This window comes from Anabrus simplex, chromosome 12 (assembly GCF_040414725.1).
Source record: "Anabrus simplex isolate iqAnaSimp1 chromosome 12, ASM4041472v1, whole genome shotgun sequence".
Taxonomy (NCBI): domain Eukaryota; kingdom Metazoa; phylum Arthropoda; class Insecta; order Orthoptera; family Tettigoniidae; genus Anabrus; species Anabrus simplex.
In genome coordinates, this window is record NC_090276.1 from 1,273,151 (window position 1) to 1,298,798 (window position 25,648).

The window sequence follows — 25,648 nt, forward strand, 5'->3', positions numbered from 1 at the left end:
TGACCTCCCGAGGCTGAGTGGACCCCGTTCCAGCCCTCGTACCACTTTTCAAATTTCGTGGCAGAGCCGGGAATCGAACCCGGACCTCCGGGGGTGGCAGCTAATCACGCTAACCACTACACCACAGAGGCGGTGACTGCGGTACAAATTCAGAAATTCCTATTGGCCAGTGGTCTCCACAGCGGTCTTCCCGAGCTTTATAAGTTGCGCACATTGATTACAGCTATTCCCGCTAGATCATCATCTGTAGAACGCTCTTTCTCTGCCCTAAAGCGAACAAAATCTTTCGTCCGCAATTCTCAAAGTCATAGTAGTCTCTCTATATTAGGAATGATGTCTACAGAGAAGGATGTTCTTGTTGAGATGAAAAAACGTGAGGACTTCTGCGGTGACGTCACCAAGGAATTGATAGATAAAGCCTTTATTTTCTGTGGCGAAGTTAGGGCTCTCAAAAAGAATCGCAGAGTCAAGTTCACCTACATGTAATTAGGGTGAGTAGTATTGAAATTTACTTAATACATTGTATTACTGCATGGTTACTAGTTGCATGCCTCGGTGGAGATTCCAGGATACGCCACTGGTTCCAACCTAAAACATAACAGTCTGAAATTCTAAAACCTACACTATCTGCAGTTGACGACAGTTGTCAATCTTGCCCTGGTCTTTCGCTGAAATAACTACACAAACCTCAAATACGTATTTCCAGATGCGTGATAAGTACGTCCAGTTATATTCTCGACCCCTTCAAGAACCTTCTTAGATCAAACCTGCCAAAGTCCGCCGCATGTGTTTACCCGTCCAGCAGAGCCAGGTGGTGATTATTGTTGTAAGAGGAACACGACCATCCTCTATATAACGCTAATCAGAGAGAAGAAAAATGGAAGCTTCCCGACACTTCGAAAAATGAAGGTATCGGCTAAAGGAAGACGAGGGCCAAGAAGGGCGTGAAAATGAAAGACTCCCTAAGGCTCGAGTGCTATAATACCATCCGGGTCGGTAAAGAACAAGAGTTGACAAAGGGAGGTCGGATAGCATAGATGAAAGTGAAGAGCCTGCTACTAGTATGTGGAACCAATGCCAGGACTCAGCTCAGGGCCCCGTGATCGTCAACCCACACTCCCAAGTTGAGAGCCCCTTTTCGTCGCCTCTTACTACAGGCACCCACAGGGGGATGAGGCAGAGTCACCGTAGATGGCCTGCACGTGGTGGCTGACCCTTACGATCACCATTATTATTCTTAGAGCTGTTACTGCAATCGGCCGATTAATTGAATTGTAATCGGTTTCATATATTATAACTTCGAAAAAACACGTGGCAAAAAACATTTTTTTATTCGATATGCTATAAAGAAGACATATTTTTTATTTTAAACTGTAATTGTATTGGTGGCATGCAAGTAATAAAAAATGAAAAGCAGTTAATATTTTAAGTATATTTTAATATTAGTAATTTAATGGAAACGGTGAAGTTGAGAATTACTTACAGTCAGACCTCTTGCGTAAGTGCGATGAATAGTTATAACTTGAAAACAATATTCTCTCACCCATGCAAATATCGAGCTCGAATTATTATTATTATTATTATTATTATTATTATTATTATTATTATTATTATTATTATTATTATTATTATTATTATTATTATTATTATTATTATTATTATTATTTCCGCCTCCGTAGCGTAACGGTTAGTGTTATTAGCTGCCGTCCTCGGGGGCCCGGGTTCGATTCCGGGTACTGCCAGAAATTTAAGAATGGCAGGAGGGCTGGTATGTGGTTCAAATGGTACATGCAGCTCACCTCCAATGGGGGTGTGCCTGAAAAGAGCTGCACCACCTCGGGATGAGGACACGAGTTTACTTTACTTTTTTTACTTTATTATTATTATTATTATTATTATTATTATTATTATTACTACATCATAATGTACATGCGATATGGTCGCACTGTGTGAGGTTATGTCATCAAACATGTGTTGTACATAGACACTGATATCAGTTCCGTTAATGTAAATACTTGTAAATTAATATTATAATTTATTCTTACCAGTATATAATTTGTAATCCATAACTGTGAAACACACTGTAACTTCCAGAATGGTAATAGGTGACGAGAAAGATGGAGAATATTCAGTACATTTCAATCTATGTATTACGAAGGTATTATTGCTTGTAACATGTCTTTCTGGAAACCTGGCCAGAGACGATCTTGACGGTGAAGTTAGTTAGTGATTGCAAGTTATTGAGAGTTACTGTTAAATGAATTGTTGGAAGAGTGTTATTGTGTAGCAAGGTGTGGACATGCTTTTAAACAGTCAACTGTTTTATTTGTGTTCTAAGCGTAGGCAACGGTTATAAGGTTGCAATCTCCGCGTGCAGCGGTATTCATTTGTCAAAATGGCGGCTTTGGAATGTGAGTGTTTTGTTTGTGGCAGCAGTGAGTAAGGTTACGTGTGTGTTAATTGGTAAATACATGTGAATAAAATAATTGTACCATCTGACAGCATCTCGTGTGCGTCTTTGTAGATACGTTACTCTTTGCTCCAGAACTTCACACATGCCCGAACAAAGAGCCGCCCTTAGTAACAGTATTTCCAGCATCACTGAACACTCCTTCACAAGGAAATGAAGTAGCTGGATTGCAAAGCAACTTTTTCGCTATGCGTGCGAGATCTGGAAGTTGGACTGAATGTATTTTCCGCCAGAGTGTTTGCAAAGTCATGTTCCAATTCCACCAATGACTTGTAGACTCCGATTTCCATCTGAAGTGGTGTCGAACTGGAAACCGAAACAGCATGACCAGGATCCTGTTCGTTTTCGTCGGTTTCACGATTCAGTTTCCTCTTCTTGCTCCATGGCTTTACAGGAACTTGTATTCTGTCCACGTACCTCTCCGAAAATTCTTTTCCACACGGAGTCCCGATCCTTTTTTTCAATACATCTAAATCAATTAAATCTAGGATCAAGAGCAATAGTTTTCTGGTATGCCTTCAAATTACACCAATCATTTATGCTAGCCATTACATCTACAAGAGCCCAGGGTCAACATCGCCGCAACGTAAAGATAACCGCAAGCAATACAACACATACTTGCTGCCACCAAGGAGGTGTGATATTTCTAAGCATGCTTAAGACACACAATCATTTTTTTATCATCTCCCATTCAGTTGTTAAAAGTTTTGATTTTAGAAGAATGGTTCGACAGGACGTCTATATGCCCCTTTTAGTTTTCATACGGCTCTCGAACATTTCATTCCATCGAATAACTATGTCCTGTTTTAATTTACAAGCATCAAGGCCTTGTTCTTTAAGTTTTTATCAAGCTGAGTTTGTAGATAAGGACTGAGTTTAAAATGTCTCACTATTTTCATGCACTTTAAAAGTTATGTTCCGATAACAACATCATTGATAGCTTTATAGAGCGTGGGCTGCACACCGAAACTTGTCCAACTTCGCTCTTTCAAGTCCTAGAACGATGTTTCTTGGATTGTCAGTGTAAACAGCGACTACTATTTCTTCCAAACCGCATTCAAACTCTTCAGTGCAGTTAGTGGCATTGTAGCACGCTTATCTTCTAATGTTGAATTACGATATTGCCGATTTGAATCAGTCCAGTGAGCTGTTAGATATGGAAGACGAAACATTCCCCGTGAGACCTGTACGTTTCACTTCATCTAATAATTTTGACTTTCTACGTCATGCAACTTGTCGATGTTTTTTGTTACCGTGTCTTTAGAGGGAAGATGGTAAATGTGAGAATTGAGAGCTTCCTGTAAAACCTCTTGTAGACCATGATTTTTTTTTTCAATTGGCTTTACGTCGCACCGACACGGATAGGTCTTATGGCGACGATGGGTTAGGAAATGCCTAGGAGTGGGAAGGAATCGACCGTGGTCTTAATTAAGGTACAGCCCCAGCATTTTCCTGGTGTGAAAGTGGAAAACCATGTTCAGGATTGCCGTCCGTGTGTTTCTATCTCCCGGATGCAAGCTCACAACTGCACGCCCCTAACCGCACGGCCAACTCGTCTGGTCCTTCGGTACGACATTAAACCAGTAGAGGAAGGGGGTAGCTGTTCCCAGCTTGTCGAACGTTCGCGGGAGCGGAATTATTTCTTGATATTAACGCCGGGTGCGTTTAAAACCGTAACTGCATATTCTTTAGGGAGGAGTTTTATGTATTCTGGACTCACATGAAAGAGGATTTCTGTAGAGTCCGTGTTCAAAAGAGACTGGCTGGAAGTCCTCATCGTTACCGCTGTCAAGAATAAAATGGAGAATTCTCCCCTTCCTCACAATGTTAGTCTTTGATTCAATACAATTTGCTACTTTGCTTTACGTCGCGCCCACACAGATAGGTCTTATGGCGACGATGGGATAGGAAAAGTCTAAGAAGTGGCCGTGGCCTTAATTAAGGAACAGCCCCGGCATTTGCTTGGTGTGAAAATGGGAAACCACGGAAAACCATCTTAAGGGTGCCGACAGTGGGGTTCGAACCCACTATCTCCCGATTACTGGATACTGGCCGCACTTAAGTGACTGCAGCTATCGAGCTCGACTTTGATTCAATAAACGGTCCATAAACGTCACACATTGAAGGAACGGCATTCGGCCATTATAGGACAACATGTCGGGATGTTTGCTGCGCTGGTAAAATATTTTTTATTCACTTCTCTATATTTCACTTAACACATTTGTTTTATTTTGTTTGGACTGAGGTTAATCAACATTAAAGTCTGTCTGTGTGTGTGTGTCATAAGAACGTAATATTACAACGAAAACAAATCGAAGCTTATGAAATGCAGAGAACAGTTGCAACATGTTTACACCACCACTTCCTCAGTGCTCGATGTGGTTTGGTTAGACCATAGAATATCGTGGTTCACCAAACGAGAGGAAGAATGATATAGGTTTATAGGTACGGCCCCAGAGCAAACAAGAGGAATTTAACTTGATGGTAAAACAATCACCAACGCATTGCTTTACAGCGACAGACCAACCGAGTCGTAAACAATGGGGCTTAACCCTTAATGTGAGAAAGACAGGTTTTTATCTCGAGAGCTTGATGGTCAAACTGTAAGTGTTCTGCAGCAGAGATGTTTCATCTTCTCTACCTTGGTTTATGCAGTTGAGACGTGGGAATGGGCAGAGTAGGAGAATGCGATTGAGCTTGGCAGAAAAGGTCACAAAACGATGAGGTAATGAGAGAAATCAGAAAGGGAAAAGAAATATTAAATACTGTCAAAACCAGAAAGCTGAAGTATTTCAGTCATGTGGTGTTCTACTGCAGGTGGTTAGACATTTCTTGGTTCAACCACTAGCGTAGCCAAATGTTTCCTGAAACTAGAGCGAGGATCAGCCGTTGTTTTACGTACGGTATGAACAACTTAAAAACTTACGCCGAAATGTTAAATTAACGTAGCGACAAAAACATCTCCTAATAGGGCCAATAGGGCCATACAAAATTCTCCATATTTGTAATGCTTGAATGAAAGGAAAACACTTATTTAGGATTTGATGCGCGGGGATTTTCTCTGTAGAGGCTTCAGTATTGCGAATATAACCGTGTGTTGACAAATGTCAAGAAATGAGGAAAAGGACAATTAGCAAGGGATTACTCAGTAGGGAGCCAGAACGTGACCACCGAGATAACGGGAGCCACGGCCAGAAACAATTGCAAGCTTACAACATCGTGTCAACTTTTGCACATCGGTTCCAGGAAACAACAATATCCTAGGGATCCTGGGGTTGTACCGTGGTTGAGAGATGTGCTGTGTTTTAGTTGCAGCGTTCTGAAGACTGTGACAGGATTGTGGGCTGCGCGTTAGTTCCTCACTTTGTGCCACATAGTAACATTTTTTGAAGATGGACCTTTCGTCATAAAGAAGCCAAAACTATGTGCATGCTCGGTAAGTTATGAAAAAGTATTTTCATTCTAACCGTAGCAAGACAGATCGCGGACGCGTTCCTAAGTTCTATAGGTAGGTCTATATATTTTGTCAAATGCCCGGGGGCTGATTGGAACCTCAGATGGCACCATCAAAAGTGCGGGTAACTATTTTGTTATTAGCTGCCGTGATAACTCAGTTCCAATGGTTCTGTCTTCTCATCAAGACGGCCAAGGCTTGAATCGCAGTCGATGCATGAAACATTTTTTAAATGGGAAGACACGTTCTATTGATTCGGATTCTACTTAAAGCACTAGATCCAGTCCCTTACCTTTCTTTAGTACTTTTGAGCCATAACCGCATCATTTTTGGTGGTGTATTTTGAGTGTCCAACCATTCTTCGGGCTTATCTTGTACCTTAAATGGTGAGTGGATGCAGTGGTGTACCCACAACATAATTTCAGTGGATGGGGTATAAGTCCAGGTCAGTAGCGTGGATACAACTTTTTCTTGGAAGGGATTTTGCAAATTATTTATTTACTTATTTATTTAGAATTCGCTTTACGTCGCACCGTACGTCTTATGGCGACAATGGGAAAGGAAGGGCTAGAAGTGGGAAGGAAGCGGCCGTGGCCTTAATTAAAGTACAGCCAGGCGCCAGCAGAGCTGCAGAACGATCCCATCTTTCTTATCGAGCCAAAGATACTGGCGATTTGTGAACGACAGAACATTAGCTCACTTGACTACAGCTTTCTCCGGTAGGTGGCTAAGGTTCTGTATGAACTGCACTCCTTGAAGCACAGCTGGCCTATTCGCATGTGTGTCGCTGAGATCATGGAGTTAGTAAATAATAATAGCACCGTCTGTGAGAGAATCACTGCAGCAAGAGCAGAGCATGTTGAAATTTCAGTTGTTTGGCAAAAAGCTTCCTCCACGGCATTCAGCAGTGTGAATAGAGAACTTTTGAAACTTTGTGGAAATTGATATGGTTTAGAATTCTTACATGTCAATATTATCAAATACTGCAATAGTTTTGATGTTTCTATTCACCAGAAAGAAAGCCGAAATAGCTCAGATACAGGAGAAATGCGTGATAAAAGAAGATGGTGTTCAGTTGCGATTAAGTAACACCAAGTCAACGTACTGTTGATGTTAAATCTTCACACAACGTACTTTAAGATTCGGGGGTACATATATTTCTCTATATTTTGTGTAAATGTCCAGGACGTAACCATAATTCTATCCAGCGACCGAAAACATTCTCTCTCGTACGAAGCGAATGAGCGAGTTCTTAGGCCTACAAGTAATAGCAAATATGTTTCTTCGTAATGGCAGTGAATTATTCCGAGTTAGGTAGTCATGAAAATGAAAACTGGAACATTAGTACCATCAGATGATGTTCCCCGTCCAAATCCATGAACGCCCATGAATGTATGAAGTTGTTTTCCAGTAAAAGATTGAAAATTCGGTATAGGGAAGTGTTGTGCTTTGTTACGAGTCGGTTAATCAATAGTCACCGCTTGATTGTTGACGAGGTGTATGTTTGAAGATCGCCGTGTGTTCCAGCTATCACAATGGCATACCGTAAGAGGTAAGATTCGCCATATAATTTTATGATTTAGAAATAATTAACCTCTTTTAGGAAATCCAGGAAGTAAATTCATCGGAGTTTGAATGTAGCACGATTCGTTTTACAATTAAGAACTCGTGGGCGAATGAGATCCACATATTCCCGGCATTGCATATCGTCGCTGCCGGGGCAAAACCTCCTATGTGAAATAATTTTAGCTTAGAACTTTGGCTGGTAAGGTTCTGTCATCTAAGGTGCAATATCGTGTGCATGTTGTCAAGGCATTCTCGCTCTTCACAATGTATTTGCTGCGGGTCAGTATATCTCCAAAACATATTATCACATAGGAGGTTTTGTCCCGGCAACGACGATATTCGCAACGCTAGGTGGATCCGTTGTCAAATCACGTCCCCATGCGATTGACCTGTCTAAAGCATTTGATAGGGTGGATCATGGGAGACTACTGGCAAAAATGAGTGCAATTGGACTAGACAAAAGAGTGACTGAATGGGTTGCTATATTTCTAGAAAATAGATCTCAGAGAATTCGAGTAGGTGAAGCTTTATCTGACCCTGTAATAATTAAGAGGGGAATTCCTCAAGGCAGTATTATCGGACCTTTATGTTTTCTTATATATATAAATGATATGAGTAAAGGAGTGGAATCGGAGGTAAGGCCTTTTGCGGATGATGTTATTCTCTATAGCAGGGCCTCTCAAACGCCCAAAATTTCACGCGTGCAGAGCGAGGCGCAAGAGCTCCGTGCACTGTGCATCGGTGTCGCTCGGTATGGCTCGGATCAACGCTTCGTCTCTGGGTTACTCGGCTAAGCTCGGCTCTACTCGGCTCAACGCAGCCCGGATTTGGAGCGCTACGGCGCAAGTGGGGCAGAGAGAGACAGACGGAGCGAGCGAGAGAGGCGCGAGGAAAGAGAGAGTAAGCGCTAGTGCTGGGGGCGGAGCGGAGCGGAGCGGAGCAGTTGTTGTGACGTCATCACCCGGTAGTACCGAGTGAACTACCGAGTGAATGTCCTGACGCGGGACGTTTAAACACGTTATAGGTATGGCACTGCGAAGGTATTGCATCCCCCTATTAATACCCTTCTCTCACAACGTAACAACTGTAAATAACTGCATATATATTCACTATAATTGTTATATACGTAACTGCTAGGGAGTAGGAAGTAGTATGTGGAATAAATGTTAGTAACTCGTATAGTTAAATCATTCGAATAGTGAAACAAAGTATGGCGCATACCTACCGAAAGGGTTTGTATACAAGGGGATTGGAAGTTAACAGAAAAGTAATGTATTAACAATTATTTCGTAAGTTCATGTGATACGGTACACTGTTAATGAGAAGAAGAACCTGAATATAAAGAATCTTATCAAAATATAATGAAAAACACTGACATAATTTCATCTACAGGATGACAAAAGTAATTACGTAAATGAACGTTGACTGGAATGTCCTTCTTTGCAAATGTGATTACAAAACATATCTGACAACATACTACTACACGTCCCAATGCCAAACAGCTATCAGTAGATTGCTTCTATAAATACAGTTTATTATATTATATTATAATATATTATATTATATTATATTATATTATATTATATTATATTATATTATATTATATTATATTATATTATATTATATTAGATGTGCCACCACCCGTCGCATATGTGCGGCCACAAAATTTGCATTTTGCGTGTTTCCTATTGTCAGTGATGTCAAAAAACTGCCAGGCATCCGACGGTTTTCGTGGCATTTGTGGAACAACGTTCTGTAAAAATTTCTTTAAATTCCTTTAAATGTTCTAAAAATATAACTACTATCTACGAATATGTTTAAATATCACACTAACACCACAAATATAATCTAATAGACGTTACATTATCTACAAAACATAACAAGCGTAGGAAATATATACGTACATTCGAAACACACAGATTGAATACAGGTACTTTCGTACATGTGTTGTACGCTATACTGTGTTCAGGTCCTCCGCGAGTACTCGCAGTTGTAAGCGGAGGAGATCGGTGGTGCGCTCTACCGCTACAACCGGATTACTCATCGGTATTACTCGCTCCGTCCCCACCTCTAGTAAGCGCTATTGCTCCAAATCGAGCAGTGGGGGGTCTGCACTCTGGTCAACCAAGCCAAGTCGTCTTTTGCACCGTGCACAGTGCATGCACCACGCGCATGCACCCTGAGAGGCCCTGCTCTATAGAGTGATAAATAAGTTACAAGATTGTGAGCAACTGCAACGTGACCTCGAAAATGTTGTGAGATGGACAACAGGCAATGGTATGTTGATAAACGGGGTTAAAAGTCAGGTTGTGAGTTTTACAAGTAGGAAAAGTCCTCTCAGTTTTAATTACTGCGTTGATGGGGTGAAAGTTCCTTTTGGGGATCATTGTAAGTATCTAGGTGTTAATATAAGGAAAGACCTTCATTGGGGTAATCACATAAATGGGATTGTAAATAAAGGGTACAGATCTCTGCACATGGTTATGAGGGTGTTTAGGGGTTGTAGTAAGGATGTAAAGGAGAGTGCATATAAGTCTCTGGTAAGACCCCAACTAGAGTATGGTTCCAGTGTATGGGACCCTCACCAGGATTACCTGATTCAAGAACTGGAAAAAATCCGAAGAAAAGCAGCTCGATTTGTTCTGGGCGATTTCCGACAAAAGAGTAGCGTTACAAAAATGTTGCAATGTTTGGGTTGGGAAGAATTGAGAGAAAGAAGAAGAGCTGCTCGACTAAGTGGTATGTTCCGAGCTGTCAGCGGAGAGTTGGCGTGGAATGACATTAGTAGACGAATAAGTTTGAATGGCGTGTATAAAAGTAGGAAAGATCACAATATGAAGATAAAGTTGGAATTGAAGAGGACAAACTGGGGCAAATATTCATTTATAGGAAGCGGAGTTAGGGATTGGAATAACTTACCAAGAGAGATGTTCAATAAATTTCCAATTTCTTTGAAATCATTTAGGAAAAGGCTAGGAAAACAACAAATAGGGAATCTGCCACCTGGGCGACTGCCCTAAATGCAGATCAGTATTGATTGATTGATTGATTGATACCAGTTTTTTATTGAAGGGTTTGTTATTGACGTGCATGCAATTCAAACTCATATACCAGTTTTGTGATGCATATTATCTGGTCAAGAGGTTTTCGAGGGCAGATGAGAAAGTCATCATGGTAGAACACCCTGTACTATTAGGAATTTATAATACATGTATGGGAGGAACAGATCTCATGGACGAGAGTGTCAACAGATTCTGCGTGGCAGTTAGGAGCAAAAATGGTGGTGGGTGATTTTTTCCTGGATTTTAGATGTCAGCCTGCAAAATGCTTGGTACCTCAGCAACATGTCACGGCCTAAAATGACGCAGCTTCAGTTCAAGCGGGAAGTGGCGCAATACTACGTCAAATCCTACGGCACGGAGCCCAGGGGAGCGGGGCGCCAATCGCTCTCGCGCACGGGGGAAGGTTGTGCGGTACGACGGGCGAGACCACCTTGTGATGTATATCCCAGATGATAAAAGAAGACGGTGTGCATACGAGAAATGCTCTAGCATGGTGTGTAAAGTGTGACGTTGGGCTCTGCATAAGTTGCTTCATTCCGTTCCACATAAAGGGACATACAGATCACTGAGTCTTCAGAGAAACCCCCAGCAAATGATCACACCAGTAAACTGAAGAATTCTGAATACCCTGTCAGTTTTCAATATCATTTTCGAATAAATATATTTATTTTGATAACCATATGTATATATAATAGGTACTGTAAATAATGTCTTACTGTATATAAACTATTTTATCTCTTAGTAAATAATCAACTCAGCAATAACTTGTATCTTCTTCTCCACGCTTACTGTCCTCTTATTTTCATTATTTTCTCGAAGAAAACAACATATGTGTTGGTACCTAAGCGCCTAGCGTTGCATATATGCAACACCTTATATTTCCGAAACTAAACACGTCTGCCTCAAAATAATGGATATTCCTTGAATAATACCCTATCCTAAGAATGTTTATTAAGAAAAATTGAACATTTCCAAAAATGACACTTCCCGTATGTCTGTTACAATGGAGTGGGCGTCACAGAGCATTTGCCTGCTGTGAAAATGGAAAAACCATCTTTAGGGCTGCCGACTATCTCCCGCACGGCCAACTCGTCCGGTCCTACCGCTTCTGTACATAAACCGGCAGCATTATTGATAATATCGTTCTTCGTTTATGAGGAAGAATCTTCATTTAATTTGTCTTAAAGAAAGGAACTACTTTGTTACTACGCCCCATAAAGGTCGGAGACTCAAGGCCAACTCTACTGCACCCAAAAGCAAGGCTGTGTTTTCCCCATCCCATGCTTTCTTAACTCTGTTAGTGCCGGGAATCGAATGCAGGATGCCTTAAGTCAAATTCTAAAATAAGGACACCTAAAAGTATCTAGTCCGCCCCCCGGTGTAGGGGTAGCGTGCCTGCCTCTTACCGGAGACCCCGGGTTCGATTCCCAGCCAGGTCACGGATTTTTACCTAGATCTGAGAGCTGGTTCGAAGTACACTCAGCCCACGTGCTTATAATTGAGGAGGTACTGTATCTGACGGTGAGATGGCGGCCCCGGTCTAGAAAGCCTAGAATAATGGCGGAGAGGATTCGTCGTGCTGCCCACACGACACCTCGCAATCTGAAGGCCTTCGGGCTGAACAGTGGTCGCTTGGTAGGCGATGGCCCTTCAGGGCTGTTACGTCATGGAGTTTGGTTTGGAGAAGGAAGCGACGCCCCTGCAAGGCTCTTTAGCTTCCAGCTAGTTCTTCCGTCCGGTCTCGTGCATTTAGGACAGTTGGAAAACGTACGCCTTAATAAATAAACCTTTGTAAAAATACTAACTGCATCAATTTATAACATTAATCACAAACGCCCCCTTTTCATGTGGCTCATTTGGTTGAGTCGCTGTCCTTCTGAGTCCGAGTTCGCAGGTTCAAATCCCAGCTTGGGTCGGTGGTTTTTAAAATGGTGTTAAAATGGCAACAGCTTCATGTCGTTGGTTTCTGGTAAGTTAATAAAAGTTATACGTACGAATATTAGCGTCACAAAACTGTAACTTTATACTACTGTATTCTGTATCCCAGGCTTGCAGGACATACAGGGCATATGTCGTGACGTGTATTTTTCTTTACGACTAACAAAATATCTATACCCATACCGTTTACATTCTATATATGTGTTGTGTGTGTGTATTACTTTGCCGCATTATTTGTATAAAATGTCACTTCTTTATAGCTGATCACAAGACCATTATTATAGTATTTATTTTAAATCAGAACATTGCATCTTTACTCAAACTATATATTCTTGCGTGCACTTCACTTGTACTCGAATGATATGAAATGCTGCAGTTATGTTGGGGTGGAGGTTAATGGGGCAGTGGTGTCGTCCAAGAAGTCCACACACCCCAGGGGTTTTAACGAATGTACTTTTATTAAGCATCTTATATATAATGTATATAATCCCCAGGAATCGTACTTGGATCCAAGGGCACTCATTTCCCTTATAGGTTTTCTATACCACCTAAACTCTAGAAGTCTGGACACCTATCAAAATAACATTCTGCCTGTCCCGACCTTCTGAAGGAGGAAGGCAACACTTTCTCAGTACTCGATGTGGTTTACTTTTGTGTCTTCACTTCGACAGGGTCATCAAACGACATGCCCGGCTCCATGGCTAAACGGTTAGCTTGCTGGCCTTTGGTCACACGAGTCCCGGGTTCGATTCCCGGCAGGATGGAGAATTTTAACCATCATTGGCTAATTTCGGTGGCACGGGGGCTGGGTGTATGTGTCATTTTCATCATCATTTCATCCTCATCACGACCCGCAGGTCAAATCAAAAAACCTGCACCTGGCGAACCGAACATGTCCTCGGACACTCCCGGCATACGCCATGTCATTTCATACCAAACGATATGGCCTCATCCGTGCCAAATTTTAGGAGAACTATGACTTGGCGACAGTCGCCAACTGGTTTCAGAAGAAAGTCGCAACAGAAATATCGTAGTGACATCTCAATCCTATTTGTTGGTCTTTTGATTTGACCTGCTCGTCGTGATGTGATGTGCCAGCGAAATTAACCAATTATGGTTCAAATTCCCGACCCTGCCGGGAATCGAACCCGGGACCTCTGTAACCAAACGCCAGCACGCTAACCATTTAGCCATGGAGTCGGACATCGGAACAATAGAGTTTCATGATTGCATTTTTGAAGTTCCGGAAATTTCTGGTTCATATTGTTTCTGTGCACAAAGATTAATGGGACATGACACGCTGGCTATAAGAAAAGAAATAAGATGGAAGACTTGAACATGTTATTGGGATATACGAATTGTCTGTTTATCCGAAATACATAAATGTAGTTCGTGGGAAGTAAAACCAACAACATAAAGTGAGTAGATCCCCTGCTATGTTTCTTGAAGAATATTTTCAGAAAAGTGACCTAAAATATTGGTCGACAAATCGTAACATGTAAATGAGAAACTAAATAGATTTGGGGGGAGTTCTTGTCAACGCTACCATTGATTTAAATGAACATTTGGAGGACTCAGGAAGTTCTTTGCTGACTGGGCGATCACTGGGTATGGTGAGGAGACTCGGCTGCAGTCGCTTTGGTCACCAAGCGGTGATCGCGGGTAAACAGGAATAGACACTAAGGTAGTTCTAGACCGTACTCTTGTTGTTCCAAGGACGAGTGAAAGGACATACGTGCCTCTCGCTGCGCTCTCCCTCTCCTTGCCAGGCACTTGTACTTATTAGTACATTTTCGAAGGAGCATTGTCTGAGCTGTAGCACTTTTCAGTGCTCGCTCTTTCTTCTGTTTCAGGATTTCTTACAGGAGGACAGGATGGAGAAGCCGACCCTACCAGTGAGACTGTCGACTACGACTACCAGGGAGCCGTCGAGAAGCTGCTGGACGCGCTCGACACGATGGCAGCCCCTCGCTATGAACGCCCTGGGCTGGTGGGGTGAGCGCGACCACGAGGGGACGCTTCGAGTATTCGACCACCTCAATGCGACGGCGGAGTCCATTGGGGAGCCACTCCTGCAGATCATCGGCCATATGGTCCCTGGCTGGGCGATCATCATCCGGCCTAATGACGCAGCTAGCTTCACGGTCTACGAGCAGTTCCAGGTTGCCCGGCTACCAGGAGGCAGCCTCGCAGACGGAGCCAACGACCGAGGACGACGGCGCGACTCCAGTTGGAAAGCTGTACTCCACGAAGTACACGCAGACCAACAAGGCGACAACCAGGGCGAAGTGGTCGCAGACGCAGGCCTACCAGGAAGGGCCTGTTACCCGGGCGCAAACCAGGAACGCGCCCATGATGGTGGAGAGCAGCACAGCGGTGGAGAAGGACGCCCCCTGGCGTACCGAGTCTGCTGCCCAGGTCCAGCCAGCCTGCACGTCTGTCGAGTTGCAGACCTCGATGTGCGCCCCCCAGTCGAGTGTCAGCACCGACCGACGCCACCGCCGCCGCCAGCCAGGAGAAAGAAGAAGATGGCGACGCAGAGGAGCCGGCAGCTACCCCGGGGTCACCAGGCCGGGAGGAGGGCCACCAGGGCGAGGCCTCTTCCCCAGCCGAGAAGCAACCCTTGGGACCGACCGACGCCGCCGCCAGCCAGGGGAAAGAAGAAGATGGCGACGCAGCGCAGCCACCAACTACCCCGGAGTCACCAAGCCGGGAAGAGGGCCACCAGGACGAGGCCTCTTCCCCCACCGAGAAGCAACCCCCGGGAAGAAGAAGAAGACGACGCCGCACCAGGAAGCAGAAGGCGACGCTGGCTCACCAGGAGAGGACCGCCAAGCCGCAACCCAGGACAGCAGTCAACCGAGGAGCCAATCAGGAGAGGACCTCAGCGGGTAGCGGCAGTCAGGTGAGAGTGAAACGTCCCCCTCAGCAGCTCTTGCAGTGTTTCCGCTGTCTGAGGTGGGGCCACCGTCAAGTCAGCTGTGGGCTCGAGGTGAGGTGCAACCGCTGTGGTGGTGATCACTACTACACGGCCTGCGCAACACTTAGAGACGCGCCGGTGTATGCCAACTGCGCGGGGGGCCACCCGGCCTCCCATCGCAGTTGCCCAGTCTACCGGGCCATGGCGCGGGCAGAGAGGAAGGAGGCCCGGCGCCATGACCCACCCCCTTCCAGGAGGCCCCCGCCTCGGCGGGCTTGGCCTCATTCTCCGGGATCGGAGACTGGGTACGAGGTACCCCAAGGAGGTGGAGTCGTGCGACAGGCCCTAGTGGTACTCGACGCATGGCTCCGCAGCCGGCAAGGACCGTGCTAGTCACAGCAGTGCCCAGACGGACTGATCCCCAGGTGATGGAATGGTAAGGAATTGGTTTATGTACTGTGCATGTTACCTGTTCCTAACTAACACAACCTCTGGTCTTTTCCAGCCCACATCCTTGCATGTGCTATCACAAGATGTCAGGTTTTACATGTAGGCTCTTTCTTCTTTCTGCCTATGTGGTTTTTCCCTGACCCTTCAATACCATACTTCAACACCATATACCTAATACAATCTCGCCTGGTAGCGTGTCTGACATGGAAACAGGCAGATACTCCTTGTATCACTTCCCACTCTTCCCTGCTATCTCTTTCTTCTTCTTAGAAATAATAGCATGTCGGAGGCCATGTAGATTGAGTCGTTGGTCACACGGGGGGGAGCGGGCTTCGGGGGCCCCCCCGAAAAAAAAAAAATTGTTGTTCCGTTTGTTTGAGTAAGTAAGAACTATGTTATATGTACAAAAGACAGAATTGTGGAGGCATTTAGGCTAAATGCATACCGGTATCCATTTCCATGTTCTGTTTTAATCCAGCAGACGTCAGAGAAAGTGATCTTTGGCGGATAATAAATGGCTGAATTTTAACTAACCCAAATGTGAAATGGTGATGGCCGTGATCTTGGAATTTGAAGTCGTTTAACAGCAGGAGAAAATGGGATTTGAACACACTGTTTAAGGGTCCTTGTCTGGATTTGACCAAGCAGCCCACATGCGCCGGGCTGAGTGGCTAAGGTAGATCTACTGGCACAACAAAATTCCGGGAACTCGGCGTCTCCGAAAACCGTTAAAGAACAAGTAACATTATCATTACCTCGACATGTCCAAGTAGTTTCTCACACAGCACAAGCGATTCCTCTCCTTCAAAGAGAATGAAGATATGTGAACGTTTAGTTTAAAATTTGCATCTTGGAATATTACTAATATTCGTGACCAGGAAGTGGCAATATTAGAAATAATAAAATACAAACAAGTGCAACACGAACTTGTGAGAGGAAATGAGGAAGAAAAGCTTTCCGACGGGACAGCAACACTCCTCTCTTAACTCTTGCGTACAGTTCTCAACTTCGCTGACAGTTTTATTTTGAGACGAAAGGATATTCTTATGTTTTAAAGAAATGTGAATGCCGCAGTCATTTTCTGCAATGCACACAACAAGATAAAACACTTACAGCTAAAAGACTGATCCATTGTCATTATTTTCAATTAATCGTAACAAAGGATTTTTTTCTTGGGCCGATGACCTTCGATGTTAGGCCCCTTAAAACAACAAGCAACAAGCATTCCCTGAATGTACCTCCCTATTACCCTTCCAAACAAATTTCCTAACTCATATGTACCACTGCGGTTTAAGTGAAGGCCATCTGAGCGCAGATCCCTATCTCCTACCCACCCATTAGGATCTAGAAATTTCAGTCCCAGTTTCCCACATACCCAGTCCATAGTCTCATTTAAATCCCCAATCACCCACCACTCAGTATCTCTCCTACACAGTATTCCACTGATAACAATCTCCGCTTCCTTAAACTTCACCCGTGCTGCATTTACCAGATCCCACACATCCCCAACTATGTTGGTGCTTATATCAGCTTGCCTTACGTTGTTGGTACCAATGTGAAACACTACCACTTTCTCCTTCCCCTTCTCCCTCTCTTCTACTTTCCTTCACCTAATTGCTGGATAACACTCTACCCTGGTTCCCTTTCCTCTACACACTTTCCCAACGTGTCTAACAATGGAATCTCCCATGAACAGAGCCTCAACTCTACCCACCACATTTGATCCCCTCCCCTCCTGTTCAGCCCTATTTTCTCTCACTGCTGCAGAAGCTACTTCCTCCTCCCTTTTCTCCTTCCCATGACGCTGTTCCACCTGTCTTTTCCTATCCTCTACTCTACATTTCCCTTTCCTACCTTTTCCCTTCCTCGTACTTCCACACATCTCAGCAACAGTTCCCTGTCCCTCATCTTTCCTCTGTTGTTCTACCTGGAGTGACTTGTACCGATTTCGCACAGACACCTGTCCTGAATTCTGATCCTGAATAGAGCCTTTAGCCTGCAATCTCCTTCCCCTTAGAACATTAGAGCACCTGTCTTCTACAACTCCCCCCTTTTCTTCCCCTCCCTCTTGTACATCTACTGTAACCTGTACATTGTTTGAGGGAGGCCTATCTTCCTTCCTGTCTTCCGTAAGAATCCTAATTATCTCCCTCAAACTCTCCAACTCCTCCCTCATACCCCTCAATGCCTTGCCTCACTCACAGTTCGTACACTCGCGCTCCTTAGCCATTCTTTACAGACAAAAATCGAAATAAAAGGAAAAAATAAAATAACTTATACGCAAATTTTTAAAAATCATAGATCGTATACGATGATGTCATGAATTCCATAGTGTGTCATTAAATGGACAGGAACCCAAGACATGATCAAGTGTTTCAATCTCACTGTAGCACACGAACTGGAACTACATTTGCTGTAAGTTTTATGACATTTCTCCAGTCGCTACTGATTGGCTGGTGTGTACTCCTTGTACAGTATAACAGAGTGGTAAGGCACACCAGTCTCACGGAGTTGTTGTCGAGACCTTGACTGATTCGTATCCAGTATTCAGGTGTAGGCCAAGTTTTTCGAAGCATTTCTCTGTTTCTGTATCGAGGTCTCTGGTATGTTAATGTGTATATTGTTGGATGTGCTATAGATAAGCCTCCCAACCACACTTGAAAAGACCAAGTCCTTTATACTTTTTATCGGAGTATAACATGCTGGCTGGTGTATCAATTGGAAGCTGAAGGACTTCTTTCAAGGCGCTTTTGATAAGTTAGTAAGTATCAGTTAGGAAACTCGCAGGTATTCGATGTAAAGGTGTAGTGTGGAATTTGTAGATCAAAGATGGGCAAATGTAGGTTGATAGAACATTAAATTTCTGGTGTGGTTGCAGTAGTGGAGTTGATGCTAATGTGTCTAGTTTACTCTTACATTTTTCCATCGTTTATTTAACACCAAATACAGTAACATTGCGATAGTTTAATCCGAGGTAGCGGATTGTCTCTGGACGAGGTATAGATTTAATTTCATTGTAACCATCTAATGTTAGAGATTTGTGGGTAGGAGTTCCCCTTACTATGGAAATGGATTTAGATTTGTTGACAGTGCTTGTTAGGCCAATATATTCAAATCTCTTGATGGCCTTTTCAGTGAACTTTCTAGCTGAAGTCTCGTTTTTTGCTACAATCAGCATATCATCAGCAAAGCCTAGAATGGTTACTTTAGGAAGGCCCGGCATTATACAATATCCATGTTCTTCCTGGAACTCTGCTGATGAAAGTTCTTCTAAAATGTGGTCAGTTGCAATGTTGTAAAGCGCCAGTGATAAGGGAGAACCTTTATTGAGAACAATTATTGGTTTGGTCTTCTTGTGATGGGAGTCTATTTGAGTAGTATTATTAGTGTGTACTGCATTTATTAGATCAGACAGTTTTGATGGTAGGGCGTGCGAGGAGAGGGCATTCTTTAAGTGTTTATGCCTTACGTTGTCAAAGGCCTTAGTGATATCCAGGAAAACCAGGTTACAGTCGACCTTTTGGTATTAGGCTGATGTCAGAATAGATTCCAAGATGGAAGTGTTGATATGAGTGCCAGCAGAGCTTGTGAAACCACATTCATTGTCATTAAAGCTCACGTAGCTACGTAGTTGTGTGTCTAATATGCGCTGTATTACTCTTCTCACTAGTGAATAGATGGTTATTGCTCTCCATGGGGTGTCCTCCCTTGTTCTAGCTCTCTTAAGAATCTCAGGCACCAGTAATCTTGTTAACATGGTTGTTGCAATCAATGCTATAATTTTGTAACACGCATCATGTTTAAGTGTCCTCATCAATGGGCCAGGGGATGTGTCAACGGCTATTTTCTTGATTGTATACTGTACTTCTCGTTTAGAAATTACAGTATTCATTGTATCTTATAATTCTACATGTTATGCTTCAGATGTGTGTGAAGTACATGTTGATCTTTCCAAATCATTGGAGGTTGAAACACGACAGGAAAAGTAGTTGTGTATTTTATTTATGAGTTCTTTGGTATTCATGGCGCTTTAATCTATCTCTCTTGGTCGCCCTTTCTGGATTGCTTGATTGTGTAAATTTACGTTGATTATTAAGTAACTTGTTTAAGTAATTTGTTTCTCAAATGCCTTCAGAACGAAAGATAAAACTATTTGGAACCAGAATGACTTGACATTAATGCCACAAGTTTGAATTTGGACACCATCTCTCAGCGAGACGATCTCACTTGATGACAGTTTTAGGGTTAAAAGGTCGATCCCAAGAGTATTTAACATGTCTAATAATAAACAAAATTATAGTCAGTGTTGTCCCTAGGACCTTTTCAATGGGCCTTGCCTAATAGGCTAATGTAACCTAGATATGTGTTAGTACGGTATATGTATTGAATAAGGGGGATCCAAATTATAATAAAAGTTGTAATCTTGGTACAATATGCACAAACAATGAAGTTTATTAATTTAACGTAATACTAATACATACTTGAGTCATTAATGAACATGTAAATACTGTAAAATTGATTATTGAAATGATAAATCTTCATCATTGTCAGAATATTTGCGTCAATTACATCGGAGTTTAAATGTTTAGCTGCCGGCTCAGACAGTTGAGGCCTTCTGACCCCAACGTGAGAGGTTCGATTCTGGCTCAGTCCCATGGTATTGCTCAGATACGTCAGCCTTATGTCGGTAGATTTACTGACACGTAAAAGAACTCCTGCGGTACAAAATTCCGGCACTTTGGCGTCTCCAAAAACCGTAAAAGTAGTTAGTGGGACGTAAAGCAAATAACATTATTATTAAATATTTAGCTTGACTATCATGCACCATGCGCGAGTAGTGTCTAGATTAGCGTGGAATCGCACGGGAGCACGACGTCACAAACCCATATGGTAGTCCACAGCAACGGAGTGGCAAGCCCCAGTGAACTAGCAGTTGCTACAAGTTCACAATACTCTGTTATTGTGATAATACCATAATGTTTACCCCTCTGATATTACTGTTAATGCCCTGACGGGAATAAATTGATTTTTTAAACGAAACATTCTCTGCTCAGCTGGCAAAAATTTATGGGGAGAACAACACAGTTATTAATGATATATTTAGTACCTGAAAGTGTAACTCCAACCGGGTGCTGCTTCTCAGCTGCAGGTGACCTCTACCTAGCATGCAACTGGTGTGCTTCAAGAAGTAAGTAAGGGTGGGAAGGAGCAAAGACAAGGACATGGATCTTACATTTCTAACTGCTTCTGTGGATCCCAAGATAGCGGGTTCAAACCCGGCAGAGGTAGTCCAATTTTTGAAGGGCAGGAAAAGTCCATTCGACACACAAAGTCAGCACGTAAAACATCTCTGGTGACACATTTGGTGTTCACCAGACAAACTCGGCCATGGATGCCCAAGAGAGACTCTGTTTACTGTGCCACCTAGTGGGCCTAGAGGATAACAGAACACCTGAACTCTGTATTTCCTTTTACTGTCATGGGAGGAAGTTGTTCCCACACTGACGTGAACCTGTCTGTAATGACTAGAAGTCGTAAATCCTCAGCAATGATGAGCAAGTCTTCCTTCTTATTAGGGCGGAGTTGCAGCTGTGATCAGCATCAGTCGTAGCACCTCTCAGAATCTCCAATCGTGGAGTAAGTGTAGACACCCCCATTTATTAAACATTTCTTATAAGGCCAAGGAAGAAAAAAATACTAAAGAAATGTTCATTGCTTCCTTCTGTTCCTTGCTGAGAAACATTCAAGAATGTAAATGTTGGGCTCGCAAACACTGTGCTTCAGTACACAGATGGAGGAAGACGTCTTTTCACCCCTTGTCACTTTCCACGTTTCATTGCGCTACTCCTGGTTTTCTGCTACATGGCTCTCCAGTGCACAATACTCCATTTACTGCTTAATTTCCTTGTAAAATATTTCTCTGAATATACACCATTTCTCAAGAAATTTTACAGTAATTATGTACAAGGGCAGATCAAAAAGTAACAATTAAAACTTATTTGGGTGTGGCAGAAACATTTAACTGACGTATCTGTGAGTTGGAATATTTTAGTAAAATTTTAAGAGATACTAATTTTAATAAATTCATTATATCTTTAGGTAATAGACAGGATAACATTTTAAGAAAATTGTAAATAGAACAGTGTAGTTTAATGTTCCTTTTATGATATTTATGATATATTTTATTTATGACAGATATTAGATATCAATTAAGAGATGTATAGAACTTTGGTGTTTAATAATAAGTAAAGAGGTCCAAGAGATATTTGGTAGTGTGAAGAAAACGCTAAGGAAGGGGACAATAAGGTCCTCGAAACATCTACGGTGTATTAGGTGATAACTAATACTCTAAGTACTGACAAGGCTGATTTTAAATATAAAATATGTATTTTCTTAATTGGAGGAGAGATTGTAGTTAATACAGACCATTATAAAATCCAACCACAATGGTCGAGACCTTGCACGCCTCTTCAGACCACTGAAGAAATTCCCAGCAGATAAACACTTTGGATCATATGAACTCAATGGAAGAAATGTCTGCAGAGATTTGATTCCTATGTTCAGAAAGTAGGTCAAACCCAGGTTCTTTTTTTTTTTTTTTTTTTTTTTTTACCTACTCATTAAATATTTGTGTGTTACTTTTCACTAGAAAAAACTAGTTTTGAATATAGTGGAAGGAGTTTGAAAGTATACAAATTAAAGTCATTTATTGAAACCAAGTGATACAACACTGACCCCTGTTGTTGGTTGTCACCACAGTTGTTAATAAATACTGATATAAGAAAACTGGTACACAACAATATCAACTACGGCTGGAAAAGAGTTCGCCTTTTCCCCTTTATCACATTTAGTAATTCTAGGCACTTTTTGTAAGTTAACAACATTTGTCTTGCTTCTGAGCACCAAAATTCTATCAACAGGTAAAGATCAATTGAATGGCATCACAGACGTCCATGTTCACTCGCAGATTTGTCAAAGCATCACAGTTTGTCTAGAATAAAACTTTGGTTACGTTTTATTTTCTCTGGTCCATCTTCTAAGCAACAAATCATGCATACCAACTTGAGCAGATGTGCAGACAAGCACGCATTATGCTATAGGAACTTCACAGTCACGATCACTCACTTGCACAACTTCAAAAAAATACACGACTATTGTGTTTTCCCAAACAGAGGGATGGAACTGCCAAATCAATACTAAAATCCTCCTGGGCTTCCCGAGCACCAGCTGGGCATTTTAAAACAGGTGAACAGCACTATTTACAAAGCTGGTGCCGATATAATGCGGTGAAGAGCATGTCTCCCAAGAAAGGTCATCCTTCTTAGTGAGATTCAAAATTTAGAGATTCATTTTTCCTCTCCCTTCACTCACGGTGTTTGGTCATTTAATTTTGTTGTAGCTCAGTAAAAATTCCCGACCATCTGTTGTTGCTGAGATTTGTCCCTATTGTTAACTGACTCAATACCTGTGGCACAGGAAACTTGAAATGGTGTCTACCTTGTCAGTACGTACGTTTCTTTCGTACCCATAGTTCAGTCGAACATGTTTTGAGAACACGTTACTGCTTCAAATTACTCAATTACTTTTCTAAAACTAAACACATAATAACAAACAACTTATTCTTTATCTCTCCACTGATCTGGAAAGTCTTGAAACATATCATGAAAATGTTGTCAAAGAATTAAAATTGACATCTTTGTGTGAAGGGAAAACATTAACACAAATAATATTGTTATGCTGCAATAACAGCACTGCATTCGTGTGTCTTTTAAAGTCATAAACTTTGTAAGATATTAAGGTTACTTTTTGTCTTAAGTTTTTAAATTGTAAAATTGGGTAAACACAGGGACAGGGATGTATAACACACAGATGTGTTTCACGATGTGTTTTAAGCATTGTTTCAAGTGTTCAAGCAGTTTTTAAACTTTCCAGATCGGTGAAAAGAAGAACACAGAAATACGATCTTGTCTGTTTAGTTTTAGGTAAGTTGTGCAAACAAACTGAAGAAGAGAAATACTGAACAAGTGATATGAAATAAACATACGTGTTTACAAGGCGGGCATCATTTGTAATTTCCTGTAGCACAGGTATTGAGATCGATCGTATGAAGAACGGACAGTCAGAAGGCGGATGGAGTGATGAGAGAGAGAGTCACCTACCACATTATGTTCGAATATCAACTGCAAATGCTAGTTTTCAGGTAAATATCTGCGGCAAGTTTTAGTTATTTTGGGACCACGGTCAATCTGACGTAAGAGCAGAGGACTATTTTAGTACTGATTTGGCTACTTTTGACATTATATAAATAAATACTTCTTTCTTTGGATATCATGAGGCCATTCTCGCCAGTCTGCCTTCTTCATTGACTAGGCAGTGGACGGATATCTTTAGAAATAATGCAAAACAACTTGTTTGGTCATTTTACAAAATGACCTGTGATTTGATTTCCTTGTAAGGCACCTTAGGGTTCATGGCCTCCAGTCACACTGTTCTCAGAAATAAGAATCCCCGCAAGCTATAAACAACAGATGGCTACAAGCTTAAAATATATAATTTATCTGAAAAAGATTTGTAAGCTTATATAAAAATATGCTAAAAGAAAAGAGTGGCGCAGCTCATCCTGTTGCTGGGATCCTCGGAGACTTATCGCTAAATTCATCTACAAAATTTCTGTCCCTAATGTCCAGGGTTGTCATTATACGTAAACTTCTCCCCTCTTGGACTGGGACGTGACGCTCGCTTTCCTGCTACGGTCGTCTGCGGACGCCACGCTACCGTCTTCTTCCGAGATGGAATTCACCTCCGAGATGGTCAGCGTCGGTAGATGGAGCGTAGAGGTGTCCGCCGTGGTGGACGGGATCTTGTATTGAGGGAACGAGCTGCTCTTGGTGGAGTTCAAGCCGAGGGAGGTCAGTAAAGGCTGAGTCATTGTGACGGGCGTCAGAGTCATGGTGCTGACGGTGGTGGCCAGGACGGGCGTACCCGACAAAGTGACGGGGCCCAGGCCGGCGGTGGTCAGGGCCGGAGACAACACGGCCTGCGCTAGAGCGGCGGTACCACTCCCGTTGTGGCCGTTGGAGACGGCGGTGGGGCTGCCTTCCAGTTCCTGTATCGGGGAGAGCACCACCTGCACCACGGGAAGCTCCGCCGAGTAACCGCCGTGCTGCATGCCGTTCACCACCAGAGTCCCGGACGACGTCGGCATGCCGCTCACGCTTTGGTTGCCGCCCATCACGCCTCCGTTGGAGGTGATGCTGGACAACCGCTCGCGATCTATCACCTCCTTGGTCACGTCTGGAGTAGGGATGCGAGGACGGTTCTTGAGAGCAACGGGCACGCCGTTCATCTTGCTGGTGCCTGAAACAAATACAAGATGAGCTGATCGAGAGAGTAGATGGAGGTGAAGTTGCACTTTCACTTAACCACTGCTTCACAATTTGAAGAAAATGCTACAAAATTAAACATTCTGACTACTAGCATGAACATGATTATGATATTCAGAAACTAACCCTTGTAGAACACAATCTCACCATTTACATAAGTGTAAAATTAACCTGAATACAATATTTTATAATTATAATAGCTCTGAAACTAATCTATACATATAAAATAAGAGTTTTGTCTATATATTGCTCAGAATTTAAAAAGAATGGTATTTCTGTATCAGCCGTGTCCACAGTAACAAGGAAATGCACTCTTTACTTTTCCATAATTTCTGTCTGTCTGTATCATGAGAAAATGGCTGAAGAGAATTTAATGAAAATTGATATGTATAAAGACAGGGAATA

The 25,648-nt window shown here is 42.6% G+C and overlaps 1 protein-coding gene across 2 annotated transcripts in view; it reads right to left on the reverse strand.

Moving 5' to 3' along the window:
* Positions 1–22,550: 22,550 nt before the first annotated feature.
* The window catches only part of Best2 (bestrophin 2), a 232,724-nt gene continuing 229,626 nt past the window's right edge, over positions 22,551–25,648 (reverse strand). For both annotated transcript variants that reach the window (XM_067156771.2, XM_067156772.2), the window contains one exon: positions 22,551–25,217. In XM_067156771.2, coding sequence (XP_067012872.1) covers positions 24,556–25,217 — 662 coding nt within the window. In that variant the 3' untranslated portion in view covers positions 22,551–24,555. The remainder of the gene's footprint in view (positions 25,218–25,648) is intronic.